Source organism: Leopardus geoffroyi, chromosome D3, assembly GCF_018350155.1.
Source record: "Leopardus geoffroyi isolate Oge1 chromosome D3, O.geoffroyi_Oge1_pat1.0, whole genome shotgun sequence".
Classification (NCBI taxonomy): Eukaryota; Metazoa; Chordata; class Mammalia; order Carnivora; family Felidae; genus Leopardus; species Leopardus geoffroyi.
Genome location: NC_059339.1, coordinates 33,870,359 through 33,896,521, shown reverse-complemented (window position 1 = coordinate 33,896,521; position 26,163 = coordinate 33,870,359). Strand labels below are relative to the sequence as shown.

The 26,163-nt window shown below is 41.1% G+C and overlaps 1 protein-coding gene across 1 annotated transcript in view; it reads left to right on the top strand.

The window, feature by feature from the left end:
- Positions 1-309: 309 nt before the first annotated feature.
- NAPG (NSF attachment protein gamma) overlaps positions 310-26,163 on the top strand; it is a 29,093-nt gene continuing 3,239 nt past the window's right edge. Inside the window, exons 1-11 of the mRNA XM_045456881.1 lie at positions 310-447; positions 10,067-10,134; positions 12,105-12,189; positions 12,881-12,898; positions 13,540-13,570; positions 16,715-16,824; positions 16,939-17,005; positions 17,290-17,360; positions 23,124-23,202; positions 25,333-25,412; positions 25,960-26,089. Coding sequence (XP_045312837.1) covers positions 392-447; positions 10,067-10,134; positions 12,105-12,189; positions 12,881-12,898; positions 13,540-13,570; positions 16,715-16,824; positions 16,939-17,005; positions 17,290-17,360; positions 23,124-23,202; positions 25,333-25,412; positions 25,960-26,089 — 795 coding nt within the window. The 5' untranslated portion in view covers positions 310-391. The remainder of the gene's footprint in view (positions 448-10,066; positions 10,135-12,104; positions 12,190-12,880; positions 12,899-13,539; positions 13,571-16,714; positions 16,825-16,938; positions 17,006-17,289; positions 17,361-23,123; positions 23,203-25,332; positions 25,413-25,959; positions 26,090-26,163) is intronic.

Here is a 26,163-nt window from a genome sequence, read left to right as displayed (position 1 = left end):
TGAAGAGAAAAGCAAGGCTCCACGAGGGCGGGGGTTTTTGTCTGTTGTACCCCCTGCTGATTTCCCGGTGCTTGGAACAGTACCCGGCACATATTAGGTGTTCAATAAATAATCATCGAACGAACGCCGGAACGAAACAACCACCGTCAGTGTCCACGGCGCCTGCGCTAGAAGCGCAAGGCTCACGCGAACCCTGGCACTCTGCGCCTGCGCGTTGTGTGCCTGCGCTGCCTCTAAACGCCCCGCCCCCAGCCTGCTTTGCCGCATTAGGTTTGAGCCCTACAGGCCTCTGTAGCAGCCGGGCTACCGCGTCGTCCCGGCTTTCCCCTCGGCGTTCCCACGCCTCCTCAGCCGGGCTCTCGCCCTCCACGTCAGGGCCCGGACCTTCGAGATGGCGGCTCAGAAGATAAATGAGGGGCTGGAGCACCTCGCCAAAGCAGAGAAATAGTGAGTGAGAGACACTGACGTGGGCCGCTGTCCCGGCGGTGGGTCGGTGCCCCCACCCCCGCCCGGTCCTGGCATCTGGGAGTTGGAGGGAGGGCGCGGGGAAGCGAGCGGGGAAGGCAGCGGCCTCCCGGAGGGGCTGAGGCCTGGGCGGGGCCAGCTTCTCCTCCGGAAGCGGACTTGGTCCCCCCCCCCCCCGCCGGAAGTCGTCTCCTCTGTCTTTTGGGGTCGGTGGGCTGGAGGCTGTGCAGCTGCTTCTGTTCTGGGCTCTCTGGACTGGATGATTGGTTTAGGAGACCGTCTTGGGCGCTGTAGTTTAGCAGCGTCCGTGGCCTCTGGCTACTAAGATGCCTGCAGCACCTCTCCTAGGCCCTGTTCGAGCCGACGAAACTGACCCCCTGGGAGATAAAATCGCCTTCTTGAAAACCAGCACTCCAAAGTAGAGTTGAGAAAGGAGCTACAGATGTACCCTGAAAACTCCGCAGTTGTCTCTTGTGTCCCAATATACGGTTTTTGGGGGGTTGAGCTTCCTTAGTCATTTTATGTGTTCGCCCAGCTTCTGAGATGGTACTAAGTAGGCACCCAACAGACATTTGCGGAACTGAACTGATTCGTCCAGTCCTTGAACACTCTTCTCCTCCTCCGTGTCATTACTGCAACGAATTTTTGTCTAGCGGTTCTAGAACATGAAAAAGTCTACATGGTGCCGTGTGTCAGATGCTTCACATAACTGATCTGAGATCTTTACAACTTTGGACGTGCAGAATCTCATTTTACAGAAGAGGAGGCGAGGCTTGGAGAAGCTTTATGGTGACTTGCCCGAAGCTGTACGGTTGAAAGATGGCAGCGCCAGTTTTTGAACAGTGGGAAAGTTCAAGATCTTTCCGGTGTACCATATCACTGCTTCCAGGCAGTGTGTAAGGTACTGGAAACGACCACAACAGTCTTGCTTTCTACTGAGAGCAAACAAAAGTATCATTAGAAAAGTGTGTGTACTAAGGACCAGAATAAACCTGTGTTAAGTTTGCTTTGGTAGCACAGGGAGAGAAGTTTATTCTGCCTGGGGAAATTTAGGAAGATTTCCCAGAGGTGATTTCTGAGCAGGGTGTTTTTAGACGGAGGGAAAATCCTGTGAGACAGAACTTATGCACAGGATGTAGTCTGAGCACAGCCCTGAAAATATGCTGGGAGAATAGTTAATGTAGAGTAGTTGTAGTGCCAGGGGATGAGCTAGAGCAGAGAATTTGGGGTCGGACTTTGAAGGGGCTGCTCCTCTGATGGTCCTGAACCTTAGCTCTTCTAGGGATCATATAAGGAGTGGGACATGTTTAGGTTTATTTTTGGCAAAAGAGGTGTGGCAGCAACATGGAGAATGGACAGGGAGAGAGAAAAGTGAGAACTTTGGCCTATTCAGTAAGCAAACATCTGCAAAGTTGTCCTGTGTATCTGTCCCAGCCACTGGGGTTATTGAGGTAATGAAAAGTGGTCCTTTGCTCAGGAGCCTAGACTTCACAGGTGGGCATATAAGTCAGATATTAAATGCAGTCAGAATAGAGGTATGCAGTGGTTTCAGTGGATATACAAAGTAAGGAAAAGTTACTATCCTCGGGGTGGGGGAAATGGAAGAAGAGAGCAGGCAGGAAAGGTGACTTTCCCATGACAGGTTAGTAGACTTGACCGGGGTCCAAATTAAAGTAACTGTGCAGGGGGCAGGATTGGGCAACATCTGTCAGACAGAATTGGCAATCCTTAATGACTTGACCGGAGTGAAAAGCTTGACAAGAGTCAGGGTTTCGGAGAGTTTGGAGAGATGAAGTGGAAGAGAGATCTTCAGCTATTGACTCTTCTCTTTTTTTATTTTTTTTTTTTTAATTTTTTTTTTCCAACGTTTATTTATTTTTGGGACAGAGAGAGACAGAGCATGAATGGGGGAGGGGCAGAAAGAGAGGGAGACACAGAATCGGAAACAGGCTCCAGGCTCTGAGCCATCAGCCCAGAGCCTGACGCGGGGCTTGAACTCACGGACCGCAAGATCGTGACCTGGCTGAAGTCAGACGCTTAACCGACTGCGCCACCCAGGCGCCCCCCTTTTTTTTTTTTTTTTTTAATTTTTTTTCCCAACGTTTGTTTATTTTTGGGACAGAGAGAGACAGAGCATGAACTGGGGAGGGTCAGAGAGAGAGGGAGGACTCTTCTCTTTTTTTAATTAAAAAAAATTTTTTAATTAAAACAATTTTTTTAAATTTATTTATTTATTTATTTGTTTATTTATTGAGAGAGAGAATGAGAGAGAGAGAGAATCCTGAAAGGATTCTGCAGTCACAGCACGGAGCCCAATGAGGGCTCGAGGGCTCGATCTCTGGGACCAAGAAATCATCACCTGAGCCAAGGTCAAGAGTCAGATGCTTAACTGATTGGGCCACCCAGGCACCCTTCTTTATTGACTCTTTGGACCAAAATATCAAAAACACTAACAGGTAGAGCCATTAAATTAACCAGTGTGCCTTCTCTCTTTCTTATTAGAGGTATTTAGTTGACTGGGGATGATTTGCTGTATTTTTAAATCTCTAGCTCTTTCCATGTGTAGCACATCAGACAGTACATTCATACTGTGTTTGGGTTGGGATTTAAGAAATTACGTTAGTATACAAAATATAACGAACCCTTTAGTGTAGGGTGAAGGATTAGAATTTTGTCTTATTGGAGTACTTCTCTAGTGTTGTGGATTAGACTGCAATTTAAACATTTTATTTTTCTGAGCAATAATATTCTTGGTGAGCTTAAAAAATTGCTCACACATTTGGATCTTATAGCAGTAAATACGCAAACACAAATGTTAAACATGCTTTTTGGCAAAAAATATTGCTTAAAAGTTAGGGCTGACAAAATAAACATGTATTTCTGAGGGCTCTTGGGGATTCCCCCGTCTTTCAGTTAGGGTGCTCCTTTGAAGCAGCTTACAGTTTTCTGTGTAAGTAGACTTTCCTTATTGAATTGAAATTTAGAAGCTAAAATGACATTTATTTAGCAGTTCTTATGCACACCCAAGTTTGACAGTGACTTTACTTTAGTGACTTTAAAGTCTTACTTTAAAGTTACTTCAAACTGTAAGTCTGAGCTTATTTTAAAATAAAAAAGGAATAAAATATTGAAGAAAGGGCAAGTAAGGTAAGGACTCAAAATTGATGGTCCTTTGCTTTGGTATCTAAGGAACCAGTGGTCATCCTGGAATAGCTTCTGTTGTTTTCATAACATCCTCATCTTTTTTGTTATCCTCCCTGTTCACTGGTGTGAGTTCTCAACCCGTGTTGCTGACTCCCTGTGTTGTTCCTCTGAATGTTTGTATTCTGTAGTCTTTCTGCTCATTCTCTAAGATATCCCTAGGGGATCTTACCTAGGCCCCTGGTGTGGCATAAGCCAGTGGCTCCTTAGTTAATACCTGTAGCCCCTCCTGAGCTTCAGCCTCATGAATCCCAACTGCTTACTTGGATGCTGTGCTGCAGAGGGTCTCAAGCGTTAATGCACCTCACGGTTTGTTATACTGTGATTGCTGCTGCCAGCCCGGGGTTTCTGGTTCTGTAGGTCTGGGGCAGGATGAGTTAGTATTTCTAGCATGCTTTCTGGCAGTGCTGGTCTGGGGACCCCACACTGAGAATTTCTGCTGTATGTGGATGTTATACCAACATTTCAAAAGAAGGAAATCCACATCTATGATAGTGAAAGGGAAAATGGCGAGGTTGTAGTTCATTGTGAATAAATTTGGGTAGAGGTGGGCAAGATGGGGACTTTGTACCTGGTGGCTTCCCCATGTTGTTGTTGGTATTTTGTTTTGTTTGTAATATGAAATTCATTGTCAGATTGGTTTCCATACAACACCTAGTGCTCATCCCAACAGGTGCCCTCCTCAATGCCCATCACCCACTTTCCCCTCCACCCTACCCCCCCCATCAACCCTCACTTTATTCTCAGTATTTAAGAGTCTCTTATGTTTGCCTCCTTCCCTCTCTGTAACTTTTTTTTCCCCCCTTCTCCTCCCTGCTGGTCTTCTGTTGAGTTTCTCAGGATCCACATATGAGTGAAAACATATGGTATCTGTCTTTCTCTCTATGACTTATTTCACTTAGCATCACACTCTCCAGTTCCATCCACGTTGCTACAAAAGGCCAGATTTCATTCTTTCTCATTGCCACGTAGTATTCCATTGTGTATATATACCTCAATTTCTTTATCCATTCATCGGGTGATGGACATTTAGGCTCTTTCCATAATTTGGCTATTGTTGAAAGTGCTGCTGTAAACATTGGGGTACAAGTGCCCCTCTGCATCAGCACTCCTGTATCCCTTGGGTAAATTCTTAGCAGTGCTATTGCTGGGTCATAGGGTAGATCTATTTTTAATTTTTGAGGAACTTCCACACTGTTTTCCAGAGCGGCTGCACCAGTTTGCATTCCCACCAACAGTGCCAGAGGGTTCCCGTTTCTCCACATCCTCATCAGCATCTATAGTCTCCTGATTTGTTCATTTTAGCCACTCTGACCGGTGTGAGGTGGTATCTCAGTGTGGTTTTGATTTGTATTTCCCTGATGAAGAGCAACGTTGAGCATCTTTTCATGTGCCTGTTGGCCATCTGGATGTCTTCTTTAGGGAAGTGTCTATTCATGTTTTCTGCCCATTTCTTCACTGCATTATGTTTTTTGGGTGTGGAGTTTGGTGAGCTCTTTATAGATTTTGGATACTAGCCCTTTATCTGATATGTCATTTGCAAATATCTTTTCCCATTCCGTCGGTTGCCTTTTAGTTTTGTTGATTGTTTCCTTTGCACTGCAGAAGCTTTTTATCTTGATGAGGTCCCAATAGTTCATTTTTGCTTTTAATTCCCTTGCCTTTGGAAATATGTCAAGAAATTGTTGCGGCTGAGGTCAGAGAGGTTTTTTTCCTGCTTTCTCCTCTAGCGTTTTGACGGTTTCCCCTGTCTCACATTCAGGTCCTTCATCCATTTTGAGTTTATTTTTGTGAATGGTGTAAGAAAGTGGTCTAGTTTCATTCTTCTGCATGTTGCTGTCCAGATCTCCCAGCACCATTTGTTAGAGACTGCCTTTTTTCCATTGGATATTCTCTCCTGCTTTATCAAAGATTAGTTGGCCATACTTTTGTGGGTCCAATTCTGGACTCTGTATTCTATTCCATTGGTCTGTGTCTGTTTTTGTGCCAATGCCATGCTGTCTTGATGATTACAGCTTTGTAGTAGAGGCTAAAGTCTGGGATTGTGATGCCTCCTGCTTTGGTCTTCTTCAATATCACTTTGGCTATTCAGGGTCTTTTGTGGTTCCATACAGACTTTAAGATTGCTTGTTCTAGCTTCAAGAATGCTGGTGCAATTTTGATTGGGATTGCATTGAATGTGTAGATTGCTTTGGGTAGTGTTGACATTTTAACAATATTCTTCCAATCCATGAGCATGGAATATTTTTCCATTTCTTTGTGTCTTCTTCAGTTTCCTTCATAAACTTTCTATAGTTTTCAGCATACAGATCTTTTACATCTTTGGTTAGGTTTATTCCTAGGTATTTTATGCTTCTTGGTGCAATTGTGAATGGGATCAGTTCCTTTATTTGTCTTTCTGTTGTTTCATTATTAGTGTATGAGAATGCAACTGATTTCTGTACGTTAATTTTGTATCCTGCGACTTTGCTAAATTCATGTGTGAGTTCTAGGAGACTTTTGGTGGAGTCTCGGGTTTTCCATGCATAATATCATGTCATCTGCAAAAAGTGAAAGCTTGACTTCATCTTTGCCAATTTTGATGCCTTTGATTTCCTTTTGTTGTCTGATTGCTGATGCCAGAACTTCCAACACGATGTTAAACAACAGCGGTGGAGTGGACATCCCTGTCGTGTTCCTGATCTCAGGGGGAAAGCTCTCAGTTTTTCCCCATTGAGGATGATAATTAGCTTTTCATAAATGACTTTTATGATGTTTAAGTATGTTCCTTCTATCCCGACTTTCTGGAGGGTTTTTATTAAGAAAGGATGCTGAATTTTGTCAAATGCTTTTTCTGCATCTATTGACAGGATCATATGGTTCTTATCTTTTCTTTTATTAATGTGATGTATCAACATTGATTGATTTGCGAATGTTGAACTAGCCCTGCAGCCTAGGAGTGAATCCCACTTGATCATGGTGAATAATTCTTTTTATATGCTGTTGAATTCGATTTGCTAGTATCTTGTTGAGAATTTTTGCATCCATATTCATCAGGGATATTGGCCTGTGGTTCTCTTTTTTTGCTGGGTCTCTGTCTGGTTTGGGAATCAAAGTAATGCTGGCTTCATAGAATGAGTCTGGAAGTTTTCCTTCCCTTTCTGTTTTTTGGAACAGCTTGAGAAGGATAGGTATTACCTCTGCTTTAAATGTCTGGTAGAATTCCCCAGGGAAGCCATCTGGTCCTGGATTCTTATTTGTTGGGAGATTTTTTTTCTTTCAATGTTTATTTATTTTTGACAGAGAGAGAGAGAGACAGAGCATGAGCGGGGGAGGGGCAGAGAGAGAGAGGGAGACACAGAATTGGAAGCAGGCGCCAAGCTGTCAGCACAGAGCCCGACACAGGGCTCTAACTCATGGACCGCGAGATCATGACCTGAGCCGAAGTCGGATGCTCAACTGACTGAGCCACCCAGGTGCCCCAAGGGAGATTTTTGATAACTGATTCAATTTCTTCACTGGTTTTGGGTCTGTTCAAATTTTCTATTTCTTCCTGTTTGAGTTTTGGAAGTGTGTGGGTGTTTAGGAATTTGTCCATTTCTTCCAGGTTGTCCAGTTTTTTGGCATATAGTTTTTCATAGTATTCCCTGATAATTGCTTGTATCTCTGAGGGATTGGTTGTAATAATTCCATTTTCATTCGTGATTTTATGTATTTGTATCCTCTCTCTTTTCTTTTCAAGAAGCCTGGCTAGAGGTTTATCAATTTTGTTTATTTTTCAAAAAAAACAACTCTTGGTTTCATTGATCTGCTCTACTGTTTTTTTAGATTCTATATTGTTTATTTCTGCTCTGATCTTTATTATTTCTCTTCTTCTGCTGGGTTTAGGCTGTCTTTGCTGTTCTGCTTCTATTTCCTTTAGGTGTGCTGTTAGATTTTGTATTTGGGATTTTTCTTGTTTCTTGAGATAGGCCTGGATTGTAATGTATTTTCCTCTCAGGACTGACTTCGCTGCATCCCAAAGCGTTTGGATTGATGTATTTTCATTTTCATTTGTTCCCTATATTTTTTAATTTCTTCTCTAATTGCCTGGTTGACCCATTCATTCTTTAGTAGGATGTTCTTTAACCTCCATGCTTTTGGAGGTTGTCCAGACTTTTTCCTGTGGTTGATTTCAAGCTTCCTAGCATTGTGGTCTGAAAGTGTGCATGGTATGATCTCAATTCTTTTATACTTATGAAGGGCTGTTTTATGACACAGTATGTGATCTGTCTTGGAGAATGTTCCATGTGCACTCAAGAAGAAAGTGTATTCTGTTGCTTTGGGATGCAGAGTTCTAAATATATCTGTCAAGTCCATCTGATCCAATATATCATTCAGGGCCTTTGTTTCTTTATTTATTCTCTGTCTAGATGTTCTATCCATTGTTGTAAGTGAGTTAAAGTCTCTTGCAATTAACCACATTCTTATCAATAAGGTTGCTTATGTTTGTGATTAATTGTTTTATATATTTGGGGGCTCCTGAATTCGGTGCATAGACATTTATAATTGTTAGCTCTTCCTGATGGGTAGACCCTGTAATTATTATATAATGCCTTTCTTCATCTCTTGTTACAGCCTTTCATTTAAAGTCTAGTTTGTCTGATATAAGTATGACTATTCCAGCTTTCTTTTGACTTCCAGTAGCATGATAGATAGTTCTCCATCCCCCCACTTTCAATCTGAAGGTGTCCTCAGGTCTAAAATGAGTCTCTTGTAAACAGCAAATAGATGGGTCTTGTTTTTTTATCCATTCTGATACCCTATGTCTTTTGGTTGGAGCATTTGGTCCATTACATTCAATATTATTATTGAAAGTTACAGGTTTAGAGTCATTGTGATATCTGTAGGTTTCATGCTTGTACTGGTGTCTTGGTACTTTGTGGTCCTTGCAACCTTTTACTCACAGAGTCCCCTTTAGGATCTTTTGTAGGGCTGGTTTAGTGGTGATGAATTCCTCCAGTTTTTGTATGTTTGGGAAAACCTTTATCTCTCCTTCTATTCTGAATGACAGAATTGCTGGGTAAAGGATTCTTGGCTGCATGTTTTTTCTGTTCATCACATTGAAAATTTCCTGCCATTCCTTTCTGGCCTGCCAGGTTTCAGTAGATAAGTCTGTTACTACTCTTATGTGGCTACCTTTGTATGTTAAGGCCCATTTATCCCTAGCTGCTTTCAGAATTCTCTCTTTATCCTTGTATTTTGCCAGTTTCACTATGATATGTCCTGCAGAAGATCGATTCGATTCAGGTTATGTCTGAAGGGAGTTCTCTGTGCCTCTTGGGTTTCAGTGCCTGTTTCCTTCCCCAGATCAGGGCAGTTCTCAGCTATGATTTGTTCTAGTACACCTTCAGCCCCTTTCTCTCTCTCTTCTGGAATTCCTGTGGTATGGATATTGTTCCGTTTGATTGCATCACTTAGGTCTCTAATTCTCCCCCTCGTACTCCTGGATTTTTTTTATATATCTCCTTTTCTAAGCTTCCTCTTTTTCCATAATTTTATCTTCTAATTCACCTATTCTCTCCTCTGCCTCTTTAGTCCGCACTGTGGCCGCCTCCATTTTATTTTGCACCTCATTTATTGCATTTTTTAATTCATCATGATTAGTTTTTAGTCCCTTGATCTCTGTAGCAATAGATTCTCTGCTGTCCTCTATGCTTTTTTCAAGCCCAGGGATTAATTTTATGACTATTACTGTAAATTCTTGTTCTGTTATATTGCTTAAATCAGTTTTGATCAATTCGTTAGCTGTTGCTATTTCCTGGAATTTCTTCTGAGGAGAATTCTTCTGTTTCGCCATTTCGGCTAGTTTTCTGTCCCTTATGTGTTTTAAAAGCTTGTTGTGTGCTCTGCACCTGTGAGCACTGCTATATTAAAGGAGGGTGGTACACTGTCCAGGGCCTGGCCCTTCAGGAGGTGTTTTTCTGGAGATTGTTACTTGATCTCTATTTTCGTGTCCTTGGTTATTTTATTACCCTACTGGTAGTAATAATTTGGACCCTCCACCAGATGTGCTTGGATTTGTTCCTTGGAGCAGCCCAAGAAGGCAGCTGGGTAAGAAGATAAATGCCGGTTTGTTTGTTTTTTTTTTTTTTAATGTTTGTTTATTTTTGAGAGAGGGAGAGAGCATGAGCAGAGGAGGGGCAGAGAGAGAGGGAGACAGAATCCAAAGCATGCTTCAGACTCTGAGCTGTCAGCACAGGCCTGACATGGGGCTTGAACCCATGAACTGTGAGATCATGACCTGATCAAGTCGGACACTTAACCGATTGAGCCACCCTGGCACCCTGTTGTTGGTTTTTTAAAATCACCTATAAAGTTATTAAAGCAGGGTTCTGACTTACACATGTAGTTGATAACTTGTGTCTTCATTTCATTTTAGCCTGAAAACTGGTTTTTTAAAATGGAAGCCAGATTATGACAGTGCCGCTTCTGAATATGGAAAAGCAGGTATGTGTGACCATAGCCTTGTAACTCCAACGTGTCATCTTAACATAGGCTGGTAACTTCTCGGCAAAGTACTTAACACTCGATGCTCTCTGTAAGATTTTAATAGTTAAAAAAACCAAAAAACAAAAAAAAATAATAAACCTGCCCAAACCCTTGCTTTGTTCTCACTTGTTATTTTCAGATGTGTTGACTGAGTGAGAGGTCCAGTTCCCTGCAGCTGTCTGTCCTGACGGCAGAGATGGGTAGGGTTGGTGGCACATAGCTGCAGGGTTTTTGCATTGTTCTTACATGCTTGAATTTCAGTCAGTTGTTTGCTACTTCCAGTTTTTCTGTTCTCTCTCTTGTGCTTCCTATAATTGAATAAAAATTTCTCTTAACTTTTTAAAATTTAGCCTTAATCTGAATAGATCTGCCAATCTTGTGTTTGTTTGGCACATGTTTTTTTAAGAGCCGCACTTTTTGAGATACACTGATAAGTGTTCGTGAAGTATGAAGCTGTATAAATCTTTGAATAAATTTATCTGTACATTAGACAAAAATGATCTGCAATATGCAACAGAGAGGGACTTTATCAAAAATTTAGCATTCAGTTATGGAATGATAGCTTTCGGCATATCCACAATTATTTTGGATATAAAGCCTAATGCAGTTTTTGAAGTGCTCTGAATACATTTGCAGTTGTGTTGCAGCCACAGCTTGGATCACGTTTGTTAGCCGAATGTAGAGACCACCTGTGTAATGTGCTTTTGATAGACTTTAGTTTTAGTATATCACCAAAGAATGAAGAAATCCGGTAAGTAGGAACTAATGAGTCTTTGACACTTTCATTTAAATCCTGAGTAAATTCTCTCTGTTGACTTACGCCAGTTATTTATGTTATACTTAAAAGGAAAATTATTAAAATCAAACCTCGTGTGGATTCTGTGGATACCTTGTACAAGAATGCTTTTGTAAGTGGAGGGCACAACGTTTTGCAAATCTCCTGAGGGAAATATAACACAGATTTGTTTTATATGCATCTGAGACCATGAGTTGCTTTCACAGATAACATATTTCAGGTCCTGTTTTGCCATTAAATCATCCTTTGTTTCTTTTCTTTAAGGGGTTATGCAAAATACATTTAATCATTAGAATAACTTTTTTAAAAAGCAAAACGTGGAAGCCCAGGGATGAAAATAGTTCGGTAGTTTATTTTCAACATTTTATTGAAGAGAATTTTAAGAGTTTGATTTTAACAAATACTTTTTTTTTTTTTTAAACAGTATCCTTTTTTACTTATTTGTAAGCAACCCTTGGCAAGTTTTCCAAAATCTGTAAGATCCTATTTTAGGACCATTCCTAATTGTTTTACTCTGATGACACTTTATAACAGTGAGCAATATATTTTAGCTCTTTGGACAATAGAAATGTCATTTTCACAGAAACCTACTGAACAGTGTAAACGCTTTAAAAGACAGACATTGTTAATGTTTTGGGCATTTATTTAAAGATTGTGACCAAAGGAGGGTTTATTACACAAATATTGAATGTGTTTATTGGTCTTCAGTTTCTAAATAACTTGAAAGATGGACTTAGCTGTAACTACAGCACTGTTTTTATTATTAACTGTAAAACTGGCGAAGTAAGGTACTGTCTTTTATGAGAGTACCTTATAAAGGCGTTAAAAAGTAGGTGTTAAAAAGACTTGGCTTTGAGTGAAAGTAGCACTGACTTATCGCCAGTAGTCTACAACGAAAAAAAAAGCAAAAACAAAAACAAACTTTTGAAAGTACTTCTAAGTTACTGGTAATCAAAAAAGTTACAAGAAAATTGCTTTTTAAAAAGTGCTGTTTTATAAAACTTCTTAGGTGTTTGATTAAAATAAGTATATTTTCTAATACTTCCCACGTGATACAAATTTTAGTAATGATTCGTTGGAAGTTTTGTCGTGATGGATTAGGACGTCTGTCTTTGTTGTTGTTCCGTTTCAGCTGTTGCTTTTAAAAACGCCAAACAGTTTGAGCAAGCGAAAGATGCCTGCCTGAGAGAAGCTGTTGCTCATGAGAATAACAGGGCGTATCTTTTTCAACCTTTACAAAGGAGTTCGGGAATTAGAATGATACGGACTGAAACTCGTTTTGTTATAACTTGGCTACGTGTGGAGAGAACAATGCTATTAAGTTAGAAAATGATTAGAAAAGTTCTGCATTTTTAACTGAGGGAGCATTTACAGAGACTTCTCATAATGTTTACACTGTTTTGCAGAACTGTAGTTGAGAGTTTAGTTCTGTTGTTTCTGGATTTTGCTCCATGGTGGTTTTACTTGGGCTGAAGTGAGGGAAATACACAGGTGCTGAAGAGTGAGGCAGGTAGTGGAAATTTTTAAAATACAGTCTTCCTTAGGTATTTGAAAGAAGAGTAGTTTAAATAAATTTTTCTAAGGTATTTGAAAATTTACTCTGTAAAAAATGTCTTTTTTATCTGCTTTGAAATTGTGGTTGTAATAACCTTGCATTTTAGTGAAACTTTACAGATAAATGGGCAGTGGAAAGAACTTAAAAATCTATGGTATTTTTATTTTTTCAGTGTTTTTTGTGAATTATGTAGTTTTAAGCGACATCAATAGGCATAAAATTACTGCTTCATCTGTTTGTAGGATTTGTCTTTTGGAACCAACTGGGGCAGTTGACGTTTTTTAAGTGGTAGATCTGTAGAAACTGTTGATTTGGTTTTTTTCCTTAATTTTAACTTTGTTACATCCATTCAGTCTTTTTCATGCTGCCAAGTAAGTAAATATTTTCCACGTTTTCATGTATTTGCAGTTTATGTTTTAAATGTTGCTGTTTTTCCATAGGTCGGTAAATTTTTCCTACGTTATAAATCCATAAATAGTGAATTATTCTGTATTGATTTAGATAAAATCATCATTTCCATTTGTTTCAGTCTTTACCTGACCCTTAGAAACCGAGTCACTCCTAAGATATACAGCGGTTAAGTTCAATTCACCAAATATTTTTAGGGCCATTTTGTTCAATGACCTATGAAAAAACAAGTATGTTTTCCCCCCTCTTCCTTGATAGTTAATAGTACTTGTGGAGAGAAGCAGGCTTTCTCCTGCTTTTGTGGAGAGTACCTGTTGCAAAACTTGGATTTAGTTTTGTCACATAGAAAGTCCTTTAACCTGTCTGAGTTTTACTTAATTTTGCATCTGCAAAATAAAATCCCTTTAACTCAGATGTCAGTTGTTTCCAAGGCATTATTGCCCTCAAAAATAAAAAGAAGAAAAAACTGTTACTCAAGGCCTAAAGCAGCATATAGTGCCTGAGCCAGTTTTAATTGATCTAACTTCTCCTATCTGTGGTAGAAAGTTTCCCCTCCTCCTTATTTCATTAAGATCTCATCTGAGAACTTGTATTCTCTTTGCAGAGCTTATGAGCAAGCTGGCATGATGTTGAAGGTCAGTAATGTGTCACAACTGTTCTGTAGGTAAAATGAATTAACTGGGTGTTAAAGTAAATTTGTGTTGAGATTGAAAAGTCTCCTTGCTGTAAGGTGAGAGGTGCATTTCCAAAGTATATTCTCTGTGTCTTAAGATAGGGAGTTTTAAAGGTGAAATTTAAGAGAAAACTTAATGGAGGAAACCAGGAACACATTTCTATGCTTTGTAACCAGGAGCTTGTTGATAAACAGAGAGCTCTTTGGGAGATTTCCCTACTCCTGAGAGCTTCAGGATGTTTTAATGCAGTAAAAATTTACAAATACATGTTTTTTGTTACTCTTGGGTTTTATTTTTTTTATTTTTATTTTTTAACTTTTTTTAAAATATTTATCTTTGAGAGAGACAGAGACAGAGCACAAGTGGGGGAGGAGCAGAGAGAGAAAGAGGGAGACACAGAATCAGAAGCAGGCTCTGCTCTGTCAGCACAGGGACTTGAACTCATGAACAGCGAAAGTCAGACACTTAACGGACTGAGACATCCAGGCACTCCACTCTTGGGTTTTAGAAGGAAGAGTTTTGCTTGTTTTATAAAAGCTGGCATTGAAAAGAACCTTAGACTTAAGCAATTGATATTTAATTCTGATTCTTGTTGAATGGAATAGTTGGCTAATGTGCTTGTGCCACTTTTCATATTTCTGCCTTATTAAAGCAGGTTGGGAAGTAATACACTGTTGTGGTGAGAAAAAACATGTTACTTTATGACACTTACAAAGCATGCCAAGTAGCAGTTGACATAGAACATTTCCTTTCCATTTTTATGTTTCCTAATACGGTAAAAGCTGTTTGAATTATTATGAAGCTTTAAGAACTCATGCTTTAGTAAAACTATTTTTTTTATTTTTAATGACTTTTATAATCTTACTGATTTTTTAAAGAGTACATGCTCATTGTAGAACATTTAGAAACTGGAAGGACCAAAAAGCGTTAGTAATGAGTTTATTTTTTTTTCTTTTAGTCATTTTTCTATGTACATACGTATCTTACTATTTACATTTAACTTTTTCATGCAGATTTTCTTTTTCATGCCATTTAAAAAATTACTTGCAAAATATATATCACGGGCTTTAAGAATTTCCATTTCCTTTGACCTAGGAATTCCAATTCTGTGACTCTGTTGTAAAGAGACAGATAGCAAAGATTTATGTGTAAAAATGTTTATTATATATTGCTTAAGAAAAATGGCAGTTACCTAAATTTTTAATAATAAGATATTTAAATAAATTATGGTGCTTCCTTGTGATAAACTGTTACGTTGCTATTGTAGTAAAGCTTTTCTGGATAAAACCTGCAACCAGATTTGGTGATGCAGGTCAGGTTATCAGCAGTTTCTTAGCAACTAGAAATTCTCTTGTAGCCGAAGGAGCTGGGTGTCTGCCCTGACCTTCTGCTGTCCCAGGTCCCCCTGAGAAATAGGAAGCTCCCAGGTGGCTCGTGTCATCTCATTTGTGGCTATTATTAGGATCCACTCTCTTAATACAGAAATGCTAGACCACTATAATTTATAATCCTCACAGCTTCCGTTTATATTCTAACAGCTGGGCTAAGACTTGAGTCTTCATAAAAAGATATTATTTTGACATCATTTCCGTTGTGATAGTATTGGTTTATTTGAGGATTTGAAGGCACTGCTTTGAATGAAGGAAAAATAAACCTAGTAGGTAGGGGAAGAGACAAGAGAAAACGCTTTCTGCCATGCTCTTGTATTTAAATTAAATGCCTTTGGACAGTCCTTAGCAGCATTAGGGGTCCTGAGCTGCTTGGCTCAGTGTTAATTCCGTGGGTTAAAATTTCCATCAGTTTGTCATACAGACCTTCGTAATCATCTGCCAGCAAGGCTTAGGAAGTGACAATATGTGGAAGGAGGCCAAGTGGAGGACACCACTTACTGGAGTCGCCCCTGGTTCTGTCATTGTACGACTGTTAGATTTCATATCCTGGTTGCTCCACAGAAGCAGTAGGGTGACTCAGGCACAAAACCCCTGAAAATAAGCATGTTTTTATTTTCCTCTTGATTTTGCCATGCTACAAGAACATGGGGAAGAGTATAAAATAGTGTAACTTTTCAGATGGCAGCCTATCCTTGTTTATTCCTTAGCTAAAGAATGAAAAAGTCATATTTGGACATCAGTAAGAATGAGACCAACAGGTTTTGTATCCTAAAGAATTTGCCAACTTAGTGAGTGACTGAACAGGCAGATTTGAAAACAACCCATGAAACGTCTGCATGGAGCCTACTTTAAGATCTAAGGATGTCAACCCTAAGTAGGACAATGCCACGTAAACCTTATATCTGGCTTGTAAATGATTATTGTTCTGTTTCTAAAAGAATTTAGATTTGGAGATAATAGATGTAAGGACCACAGGATGCTGAGACCTATGATCTCCTAGTGAGGCATGGAGTTAACGTGTTGGTGGCACTCATTGTGGAAAAGGGCTGCAGACTCTGATGGGCCCAGGGCAGTGGGGACTGAGGCAGGCCTGAGCGTGTAGGACAGCAGGGAGTGTGGTGGGGAGTGCGGAGAGAGGAGGCCACTGCAGGAGATGCCACACCTCCCGGGACATCCACTCAGCCTCAACCCACTCCTGCCATGTGGGAATGAAAACCTGCTGACGCCAGAGCTTGTGATACTTTTTTAAAATAGGAAGCTGTAAAACAGAACCTTTGTGAAAGTTTCTGATTTAAAACTACTGAATGGTTCAAGCAAGATGCACTTGGAAATGAGGTACAGCCCTTGAGCTGCTGGTTTGCAGCCTTTGGCATAGGCTTCGCACCTGGTAGGGACTCAGTAAGTGTTCAGAGAATTATAAATCCTACAAAACAGTCAAGAGCAAGGGTTTTGGTTTCTACCGTTGGTAGAGCTTTTCTGAAACTCTAAAGTGGTGATGAACTCTGTAGAACTCAACTGATAACGTTTTTAGTTTGGCAAAATGAACTTGATGGGGGAGAGTAACCACGTGAAGGCATTTCATCTTAAATCTATCTGTTGTATAACGTATTCAAACGTTAAAATTAATAAATTCTACTTTCATGAATAAGGAATAAAATGAATTTCTGATTGTTAATTCTGTGCTTAAGCTGATGCATTTATCCTTTGCCTAAAGGAGATGCAGAAACTACCAGAGGCCGTTCAGCTGATTGAGAAAGCCAGCATGATGTATCTGGAAAACGGCACCCCTGACACGGCAGCCATGGCCTTGGAACGCGCTGGGAAGTGAGTGTGTGGAACACAAGTCTGCATAGGAGCCATTGGCTTTTTGTCTTAATAAAGTCCTTGGAAAAACAAGTTTTCTATCTCTCATAAGAGTCCAATTTTCTTGTCTCATAGGCTTATAGAAAATGTAGATCCAGAAAAGGCTGTACAGTTATATCAACAGACAGCAAATGTGTTCGAAGTAAGTCTGAATTTTACTTTTTTCCTTTAAGTATACTTAGAATGTTTAGGTTCATTTTCTGTAGGAAAATAGAGAAATGCAGTGACTGCTTTTAAAGTTTTCTGTGCTCACAGTTGAACTGTAGTTTTTTATTAGACAGTTAATAAAATGGATTAACAGCTTTGGCATTTTCCCCCTGCCCACTTTGATTGAGTGCTGTTACTTTTTTATCAAATAATTATTGGGAGGAAAAGAAGATTCCTAGATTAAAGCAGCCAACTGTCTCTTTTCTCTGATTCCTACAGAATGAGGAACGCTTACGACAGGCAGTTGAATTACTAGGAAAAGCCTCCAGACTGCTGGTCCGAGGACGCAGGTAAGATTTCCAAAACTGTGTTGCTGTGTGTCCATGTAAACCTTCAGTCCACATTTGGAACCGTTAAGTAATGTGGGGAATGGCTTGTTAATCTATTTGGTGTGAGCCACAGGCGCACCAGGCCACCGAGTAGAAAGAGTAATGTCTACAAGATGGAACATGGAATTAAATATTAAAAGATCTGCTGTTTTTGTAAATCTGATGCCAAAATGTATCATGCATTGTGGTTTTATTGGTTAAAACCTGGCTCAGCAGTGTGGGAGAGCAGTTGTCTTGATATGTTATTTGGTTGGGTTATAACATGTTTCTCTTGAGGAGAAATTGCCGTACAGGCATAAATAACAAGATCCCCAGTGTTCACCCAGGGAAATTGACCAGTTCTTGAGAGTCAAATATTGTCATTAAATAGGGTATTTGCTTTTTTATCCTTTAAACTTATGACTTAATGCATAAATAGCTGGACCCCAGAAACCTAGAATGCTACTGGATTTTCCTTTATTTTTATTCATTTACCTTAATTTAAGCTTAGTAGGCACTCTCTGTCATTAATAAAATTGTTTGCCAAGACACTGTTTAGTACTATTTAAGATGAACACACTTAGAAAACTGTAAATCTGAAGGTAGATAACCTCATTAAAATTTGCCCCTACTTCCCTTGTGACAGAAAAGACCCAAGATCTATTCTGTGAAGGAATCAAAAAACAAATGACTAAAGAATCAGTTGACCTTTTTCTGAGACTGAATTAAATGTTTTCTTCATGAAGACAACAGATTGTAAAATATAATTCAAACAGGTTTAAAGTAGCATCGGAATAAATTAATATAGAATTAATAACTTTGGTGTGTTTTCATTTAGATATACTTCTTTATAGGACCTTCTTTCATTGGTTAGGATTTTTTTGTTGGGCTAAACGGCGTAGTATTTTTGTTGTGATTTTAAATTAAGAGTTTTGTATTAAACCGTGAGGCAAAACTTAACATATACATAAGCCTTGGGTCATTACATTTATTCATTTTACTTATCTAAGCTTCCTAGAGATCCAAACAACTGGAATGCTAACTCCAACGATTCCCAACTTATAAACGGTGATATAGTAAGTTGAGGTCAGTCCCTGAAAGGGTTTCTTACAGAAACAGAGCTGTCTGTGGTGATGGTCCCAGGTGGTGCAGCATAGCTGAAGTGTACCTGGATTCTGATTCTCTGAGCAGAGCCTCGCACTTGGAGAGACAGGCAACGGTGCCCTGGACTCTTCTCATCCCAGGGCAGACAGGCATGCCCTGGCATACTTTGTCCTCTTCTCATCCACTCCCTGACAGTCCTCCCTGCAACCTCCAGAGCCTTCTTAAGGCCCGACCGAGGTCCCTTAACCACTGAAGGCATCCGAAGCGAAGTTGGAGCTAGGGACAGAAAGTCAGGCCTGCTCTGGGCACGTGTGCGCGCTGCTTCAGTCTCCCCAGGGTATTTCTGCTTTCACATCTGCTCGCCTGTTGTCCAGACTGAGATTATCTAAAGCTGGTTTCTAGGGGGTGGAGCAAAGGGAAGGAGGGGGCCAGGAGGAGCTCCCCAGGAGGGCAGCTGAGCAGCCTTTTCTAGCTACATGTACATGGTCCCCGGCTGAGCAGTAGCCACCACCATTCCCAGAAGTTACTAGTCAACTGTAGCGTGTGTGATGAGAACCATTATTCTAGAACAAATACGGAGTTTTCTTCACAGTCCGAGAAAGTGGTATGGAGATGCTGGAAGGAGGACATTTATATGTCTAGGGCAGCCAGTATGTCTTTTATTTACTTCATGAATGTTTTATTGCTTTTTTTCTTCCTTTTTAGTAAAGGTGCATTGGAAAATAGTATTTTATGTAGTATCTTGAACAAAAATTTTATGGAAATACTTTCTTTAAGTTTTATAAGAACATAAAGATTGATTTGAATTTATTCAGGAGTGGTAAGGAATTTGATGTTTTGAAAACTATCACTGGGTATGGATAGTATGAAAGAGTTACAAGTCAGCTGTCACAGTACTGCCGTCAGAATTTCAGTAGTATGGGATGAGAAAAACCTGGAGGATATATGTTAAAAAAAGATAGCTGTGAGAATTTATGTGATATTTGAGTATTTTGAATATATACTTTGATTCTAATCTCAATTGGGGCTGTCAGTTGTCCAAAAGAACTAAAATAGTAATTTTATATAATTATAGAAAGAGCATCTAATAGAGTATAGCTTGCAGTTTTAAATTTTATGTTTGTTACATTTAGAATAATATATTTTTATATTAACGTGATTCTGTAATATTTAGTCATAACTTAACAGTAGTTTCTAAGTATAGTGACATTAAATATCCTGCCTAATATATTGGTATTAGTCTCGTGCTCTTCCCACATTTCTGGAGAGCCATAATTCAGAAGTGAGTCAGAGTTCATTTAGGTTCCATCTGTGAGGCCTTAAATCCATCCACACCAGTGCCCGTGTCCCCTCCCTGAACAGGCCCTTCCAGTTGGTTTGACTTAACAGACCATTCCTGTGCCTTCCAGAGAAGTTCTGAGGCAGCTGAGCTGGATGGTAACACTGTGTGGCTGGCGCTCAGTGAACCAAGTCAGAGTGCTTTCCAGAGCTTTGTCATAATTCTCAGTGAGGAGGATAATCCGACTTCTGTATCAATTAACCACCCCCACTACTACCTGACTCCCCACTTCTAAGGCTCTCTCTCAGACTCTCCCCTGGTGGCTGAGACAGTCACTGGATTGTAAACACAGGGAGAACTGGGTGTGTGTATGTGGAGTAGGTACTGGTTGAACGGAACTAGTTTCCTGTCCTTGTCCTGTCCTGTCTGTTGTGATGCCAAGGTTTATTAGGGTGATATTAAGCTTAGTTGGCAATGCGATGAATTGGCTGAAAGTTTTGTAGGTAGTTAAAAATACGTTCTGGATTTCAGGAGGCCGTGGAGGAGTTTTGAGTTATTGTGAGGGAGATGTCCGTTGAAAACTGGGTTGAGTGAAGTCCTATGACAATTTCCTGTCGTATGCACATAATTTTTGTGGCGCTTACATTTTATTTTATTTTTGAATTGTAGGAAGATCAAAAACAGTTTATTCTCTTTTCAGCAAAACTGGATGCATTTTATTGTTAGGAGTATTAAGAATTATCTCCATGTTCCATTATAATTTATGAATAATTTCCTGGATACATTTGAAAACAGTTGGCTTTATATGTCAGTTTCATGGACTTTTAGCCAAGTTGATCATTTTTTTAAATCACACATAAATAAACAGTATTTCTCTTAGATGGCTGTTTTGCTAACTAGCTGTTAGCACATGGAAATGCTGTTTTTATGCCAAGGAGATAAGTGAGTCACGTGTGAAGAATACAGCCTTTATCGTTAAATATATGAAAAACTTAAAATGTTAAGATTCCTACTAGAGTGGTGTAATCTGGTATGATGTTCACCGAATGTCCTGATGTAATATGTTTTATAAAACAGGATCTGGAATAAGCTCATGTCGTAATTACAAATGATACAAATGTATGTTACCCAGCATATTAATTTCCTTCTCTATATGACAAGTAACCACAAACCCAGCAGCTTAAAACAACAGTCACTCATTCATTGTCTCACAGTTCTGCAGGTTAGAAGCCCAGCTCCAGTATAGCTGGGTCCTGTGCTCAGAGTCTCATTAGGCTGGAATGAGGTGTCCAGTATGGCTGTGAAGTCATTCTGGGCTCATTGGCTGTTGGCAGGATTCCTTTCCTTGTGGCTGTAGGACGCACACCCATATTTTCTTGTTAGTCGTTGGCCTGGGGGCAGTCCTCAGCTCTAGAGGTACCCATGGTTCCTTGGCATGTGCCCTCTGGACGGTTTACAAGATAGTAGTTCTGTGGCTTCTTCAGGGTTGGTGAGAGCATGTCTCTTGACTTCAATCTCTGACTTTTTTTTTTTTTTTTTTTCAACGTTTATTTATTTTTGGGACAGAGAGAGATAGAGCATGAACGGGGGAGGGTCAGAGAGAGGGAGACATAGAATCGGAAGCAGGCTCCAGGCTCTGAGCTGCCAGCACAGAGCCCGACGCGGGGCTCGAACTCACGGACCGCGAGATCGTGACCTGGCTGAAGTCGGACGCTTAACCGACTGCGCCACCCAGGCGCCCCAATCTCTGACCTTTTAAGAGCTCTTCTGATTAGGTCAGGCCCATCCAGACAATCTCTCTGCTTCCCTCAAAGTCAGTTGATTAGTCACTGAGTCACTCCTCATAGGAGTGAGTTCTATCATATTGAGAGGTCATGCCCACATTCAAGGGAAGACTACATAAGGATATATATAAGGAGCAGGAATCTTGGGGAACAGTCTTAGAATTCTGCTACCATGTGCAATTTATAAACTGGCTTTGTTCCCCAGATTTATCAAGTTGGGCTTAAGAAATTCAGAATGTATTTCTCCAGTGAGCCTTATTTTTTTTTAATATAATTTATTGTCAGATTGGCTAACATACAGTGTGTAAAGTGTGCTCTTGGTTTTTGGGGGTAGATTCCTGTGGTTCATTGCTTACATACAACACCCACTGCTCATCCCAACAGGTGCTCTTATTGTATGAGGTATTAAATTGCCAGGGTAAGGCCCACAGAAATTCAATTTAACTTATAAGAATTAAACCAAGCCAATACTGTGTGTGTGTGGTGTGTGCACGCATATGTGACTCAACTATTCAGGCATAATTTTAAAATTATCTTTTTTAAAAGATAATTGTTAACATTTTTATATGTTAATTTGGGTTACGAAACAGCTCTTTGCCTCTGCATCCAAACAGTGCAGACTGCTTGCCCTTTTGGCTTTTGGGATGAGGCCTGCACACTTTCTTGAGGCAAGGGTTAGGTGCCAAGAAGGGAGTCCCAGGACGGGGCCATGGTACGCCTGTAGAAAGAGATGAGGAGCTGTGTACGGTGTGCTGGGATTGAGGCTGCAGAATGGGAAGGGCGAGGGCCTTGGAGGATTCGGGGGAACAGTGTTAGCAGTGCCTTTCCTTTTCATCCTGCCATCTGAGTGGGATGGAAGAAAAGGAAAACAGATGAGAGTTCATTGAAATCGGTGAATAGTGAGGACGAAAGGGACATTTTTCCTGGCTCACTGAGCAGCAGTGGAGCATGTGGTGGTGAGGACAGAGTTGGGGAAAGAACTCTCCAGCCAAGCACTGCCCTTGGGGTGTCTGGATGGCCTTAGTGGAAGGAAAGAACTCTGGGGTGATTAAATCAGGGCTTGTCTAATGCTTTTCATGGAAATTCACAGAGCAGTTTGTTGAATTGGATAGATGGCTCATTAATGGGTGATCTTTACCAGACTTAAACTTCTCTGTTTGAAGTAACTTATCCTTACGTGCTGCTTTTTGTCTGTCTGCTTGATGCCTGAACGGGTGAGTGGAGTGTTTCAAAGATAAGCCATGGGGCGCCTGGGTGGCTCAGTCGGTTAAGCATCCGACTTCGGCTCAGGTCATGATCTCACGGTTCATGAGTTCGAGCCCCGCATCGGGCTCTATGCTGACAGCTCAGAGCTTGGAGCCTGCTTGTGCTCTGTCTCTGTCTCTCAAAAATAAATAAACATTAAAAAACAAACAAAAACATAAGCCAGATGTGCAGAGCTCATGGAAACTGGGTTACTGAGCTAAAAATGCTTTATGTGTTATTTTCGCTAAAGTCTGTGCTATCAAATACAAAGGCGATCTTCCCTTTAGGTCATTTAGAGCTGCCTTGTTTGACATTTCTTTGTTTTGTCTTTAGGTTTGATGAGGCAGCACTTTCTATTCAGAAAGAAAAAAATATTTATAAGGAGATTGAGAATTATCCAACTTGTTATAAGGTATGCTTTGAAAGTGCTTATTTTGGCTTTATATTTGTTAATTTTTCATATTGGTGTAACTGTGTACCTAGGACTGGATTCCATGGATATTTTTAAAAATTAATTTTGGGCAAGATGGAGTAAGCCCCCTATAGTCTGTCTCTCCTGCTGATTACAGCTAAAACTTCTGGACAAAATATAAAAATTCCTGGACTCTGAAAAATAAAAGCAGAGGGTGAGTAAGCACTTGGACAGGCAGCCAGTACAGGAGATGGTTTCCAGAGTTTTCCCTATTTTTCTTGTGGCATTGCTTGAGAGAGGTCCCCAGTCCTGGAGCTCGGCAGCAGAGGCTCCAGCAGCTAAAACCCATCGACCCCATGTTTCTAACTGGAGGGACCCATCTATCCCGTGTTTCTCCCATGGCTTTGTTCTGAGGGTGAGTCCTAGTCATGTCAATGGCTGTGACGATGGTGCAGGCAGATGAAACACCGCAAGAGGCTTATCAGTCTTTTTGGCAAGAGGAGCTGGGACGATGAGCTAAGAGCAAGGTAGAACGCCCAGGAAGGAGAAGGGAATCCCGAGTGGGTGTGAGCAGGCGCCCACACAAGTTCTGGGTTTACTCTCCAGCTCCGCGTGTGCCGGACAGACCCAGAGCAGCAGGGCATAGGCTTTGGGAGCTGAAGTAAGATTTGACCACTGTCCAGGGCCCACAGCACCCTGGCAGGACTCTTGCTTGGGGCCGAGCTGCAGCGGCAGGGCAGAGGCGCTGAAGACCAGAGCCGCTGCCCGCCAGCCGCAGATGGAACCTGCAGTCTGAGCCTGCCTGCGGTATTGCCTGCTGAAAGCATCCATGCTCTCCTGAGAATTCTAGGAGAGTCTATGCAGCATAACATCCACAGTGTCCAGGATACAGCCCCAAAGCGCTCCACACAGAAGGAGCCAGGAAGTCGGCCAGTTTTCAAGAGAAGACAGTGGACACCCACCCAGAGGTGCCCCAGATGTTGGAATTACCAGGTCACAACTTCCCAACCTTTTTTTTTTTTTTTTTTTTAATGTTTTATTTATTTTTGAGAGAGAGAGACAGTGCAAGCAGGGGAGGGACGGAGAGAGAGAGAGAGGGAGACACAGAATCCGAGGACAGGCTCCAGCCTCTGAGCTGTCAGCACAGAGCCCGACGCAGGGCTCGAACTCACAAACCATGAGGCCATGACCTGAGCCGAAGTCAGACGCCCAACCGACTGAGCCACTCAGGCGCCCCACAACCTCACAACTTTGAAGCAGCTGTTGCAACTGGCCCATGAGGTGGAAAGGCAAACAGATGAATAGACAAAAGGACTGTTGTTTCCTCTTCTTTTTCTTTCTTTTCTTTCTTTCTTTCTTTCTTTCTTCCTTCCTTTCTTTCTTTCTTTCTTTCTTTCTTTCTTTCTTTCTTTTTTTCTGTAAATAAAAACTAAAGATGAGCTAAATGAAAATTTTGGAACTGAAAAGGCAATGTCTGCAATAAATATTGGATGAACTTAATCTGATAATGGAGATGATAAAAGATACAGTGAACTTAAAGATGGATCAGTAAAAGTTGTCTGAAGAACGGAAAAAGATTGAAAAACCCGTTTTGAAGAGCCGTTCTGCCAATAAGATCTTATCAGTCATATCTTTGGTCTTAATGATACTTTTGTGGGCTTATAGATAGTATTGTTCCTATTACCTAAAGTTTTTATGCATTCATTTGTCTTTTTCCTACTGTCTAAGAATTCCAGAGTATGATTGTGGCCTCACAGGTCTCCCCTCTTTTTCATTCCTTTTTCAAGATTGAGCCTGTGTAGATACTTAAGAGACGTTTTCTTACAGCGTGTGGTAGTTGTGTTCTAAGTTGTGTTATTCAGTGTGGTCCTCAGACCGGCAGTGTTGGGTCACCTGGGAGCAAGCGGGATTGCAGGCTTGCCTCGGACCCCCTAAATCAGCCTTCATTTAGCAAGACCCTGCGTGGCTCGTGGGCACAGTACAGTTTGACCTGTGCCGTTGTGTGTTCTCCTTCACGCGTCCTGTGGAAGCTACTAAGAATTTATAAGTCTCCGTAGGACTCCAGATGTCAGGGGATTGACTTTGCTAAACAGATGTAAATTTGGGCCATAATCACCTCTTCTGTTTTAGAAGACAATCGCTCAAGTCTTAGTTCACCTGCACAGGAGTGACTACGTGGCCGCGGAGAGGTGCGTCAGAGAGAGCTACAGGTAAGACGGAGGCAGCGCTGCCCGGATGTACGGTGTTAACGTCTGTAGTTCTCAGTGTCAGACCACTGCTTAGACAGCTGCTATTGGTCCTGAAGCCATTTTTGGTTTTTAATACATTTCATAGTGGTGGGGGGACTTCCCTAACCACTTCAGCAGGATTTTGACAAGTTGGGACCTTCCCTGTGTTTTTCTCCTGGGGATTTCGTGGGAGTGAATGATTTCAATGATTTTGTTCTGTTTGCCTTCTAAGAAAAAAAGAACAACAAAAAAAGGAGTAAAGAAATGTTCTCAGATTATATGTTACAGGAGGATCATGTCTTACTGAAGGTAGTTCAAATGAGTGGTCTCAGCCTGGGCACTGCTGACATTTTGGGGCACATACATAATTCTGTGCTGTCTGGCCTGTCCTGTGCCTTGTGGGGCGTCTGGGGCATCCCAGGCCGCTACCCACTTGTTAACAAAAATGTCTCCAGATATTGCCAAACATTTGCTGGGAGGCAGGATGGCTGGGGGGCAGGTGGAGATGTGTGACTCGTGCTTGCCACAGCATTCCAGGGTTCAGCGGGAGCGAGGACTGCGCCGCCCTGGAGCAGCTCCTTGAAGGCTATGACCAGCAAGACCAAGACCAAGTGTCGGAGGTCTGCAACTCGCCCCTTTTCAAGTACATGGACAATGATGTAAGTGGCCTCTTTTCTTTCCCCTTCAAAGGTGGAGGCTTCTAGTGAGATCATTTTTCTCCTGTGGGTGTGTG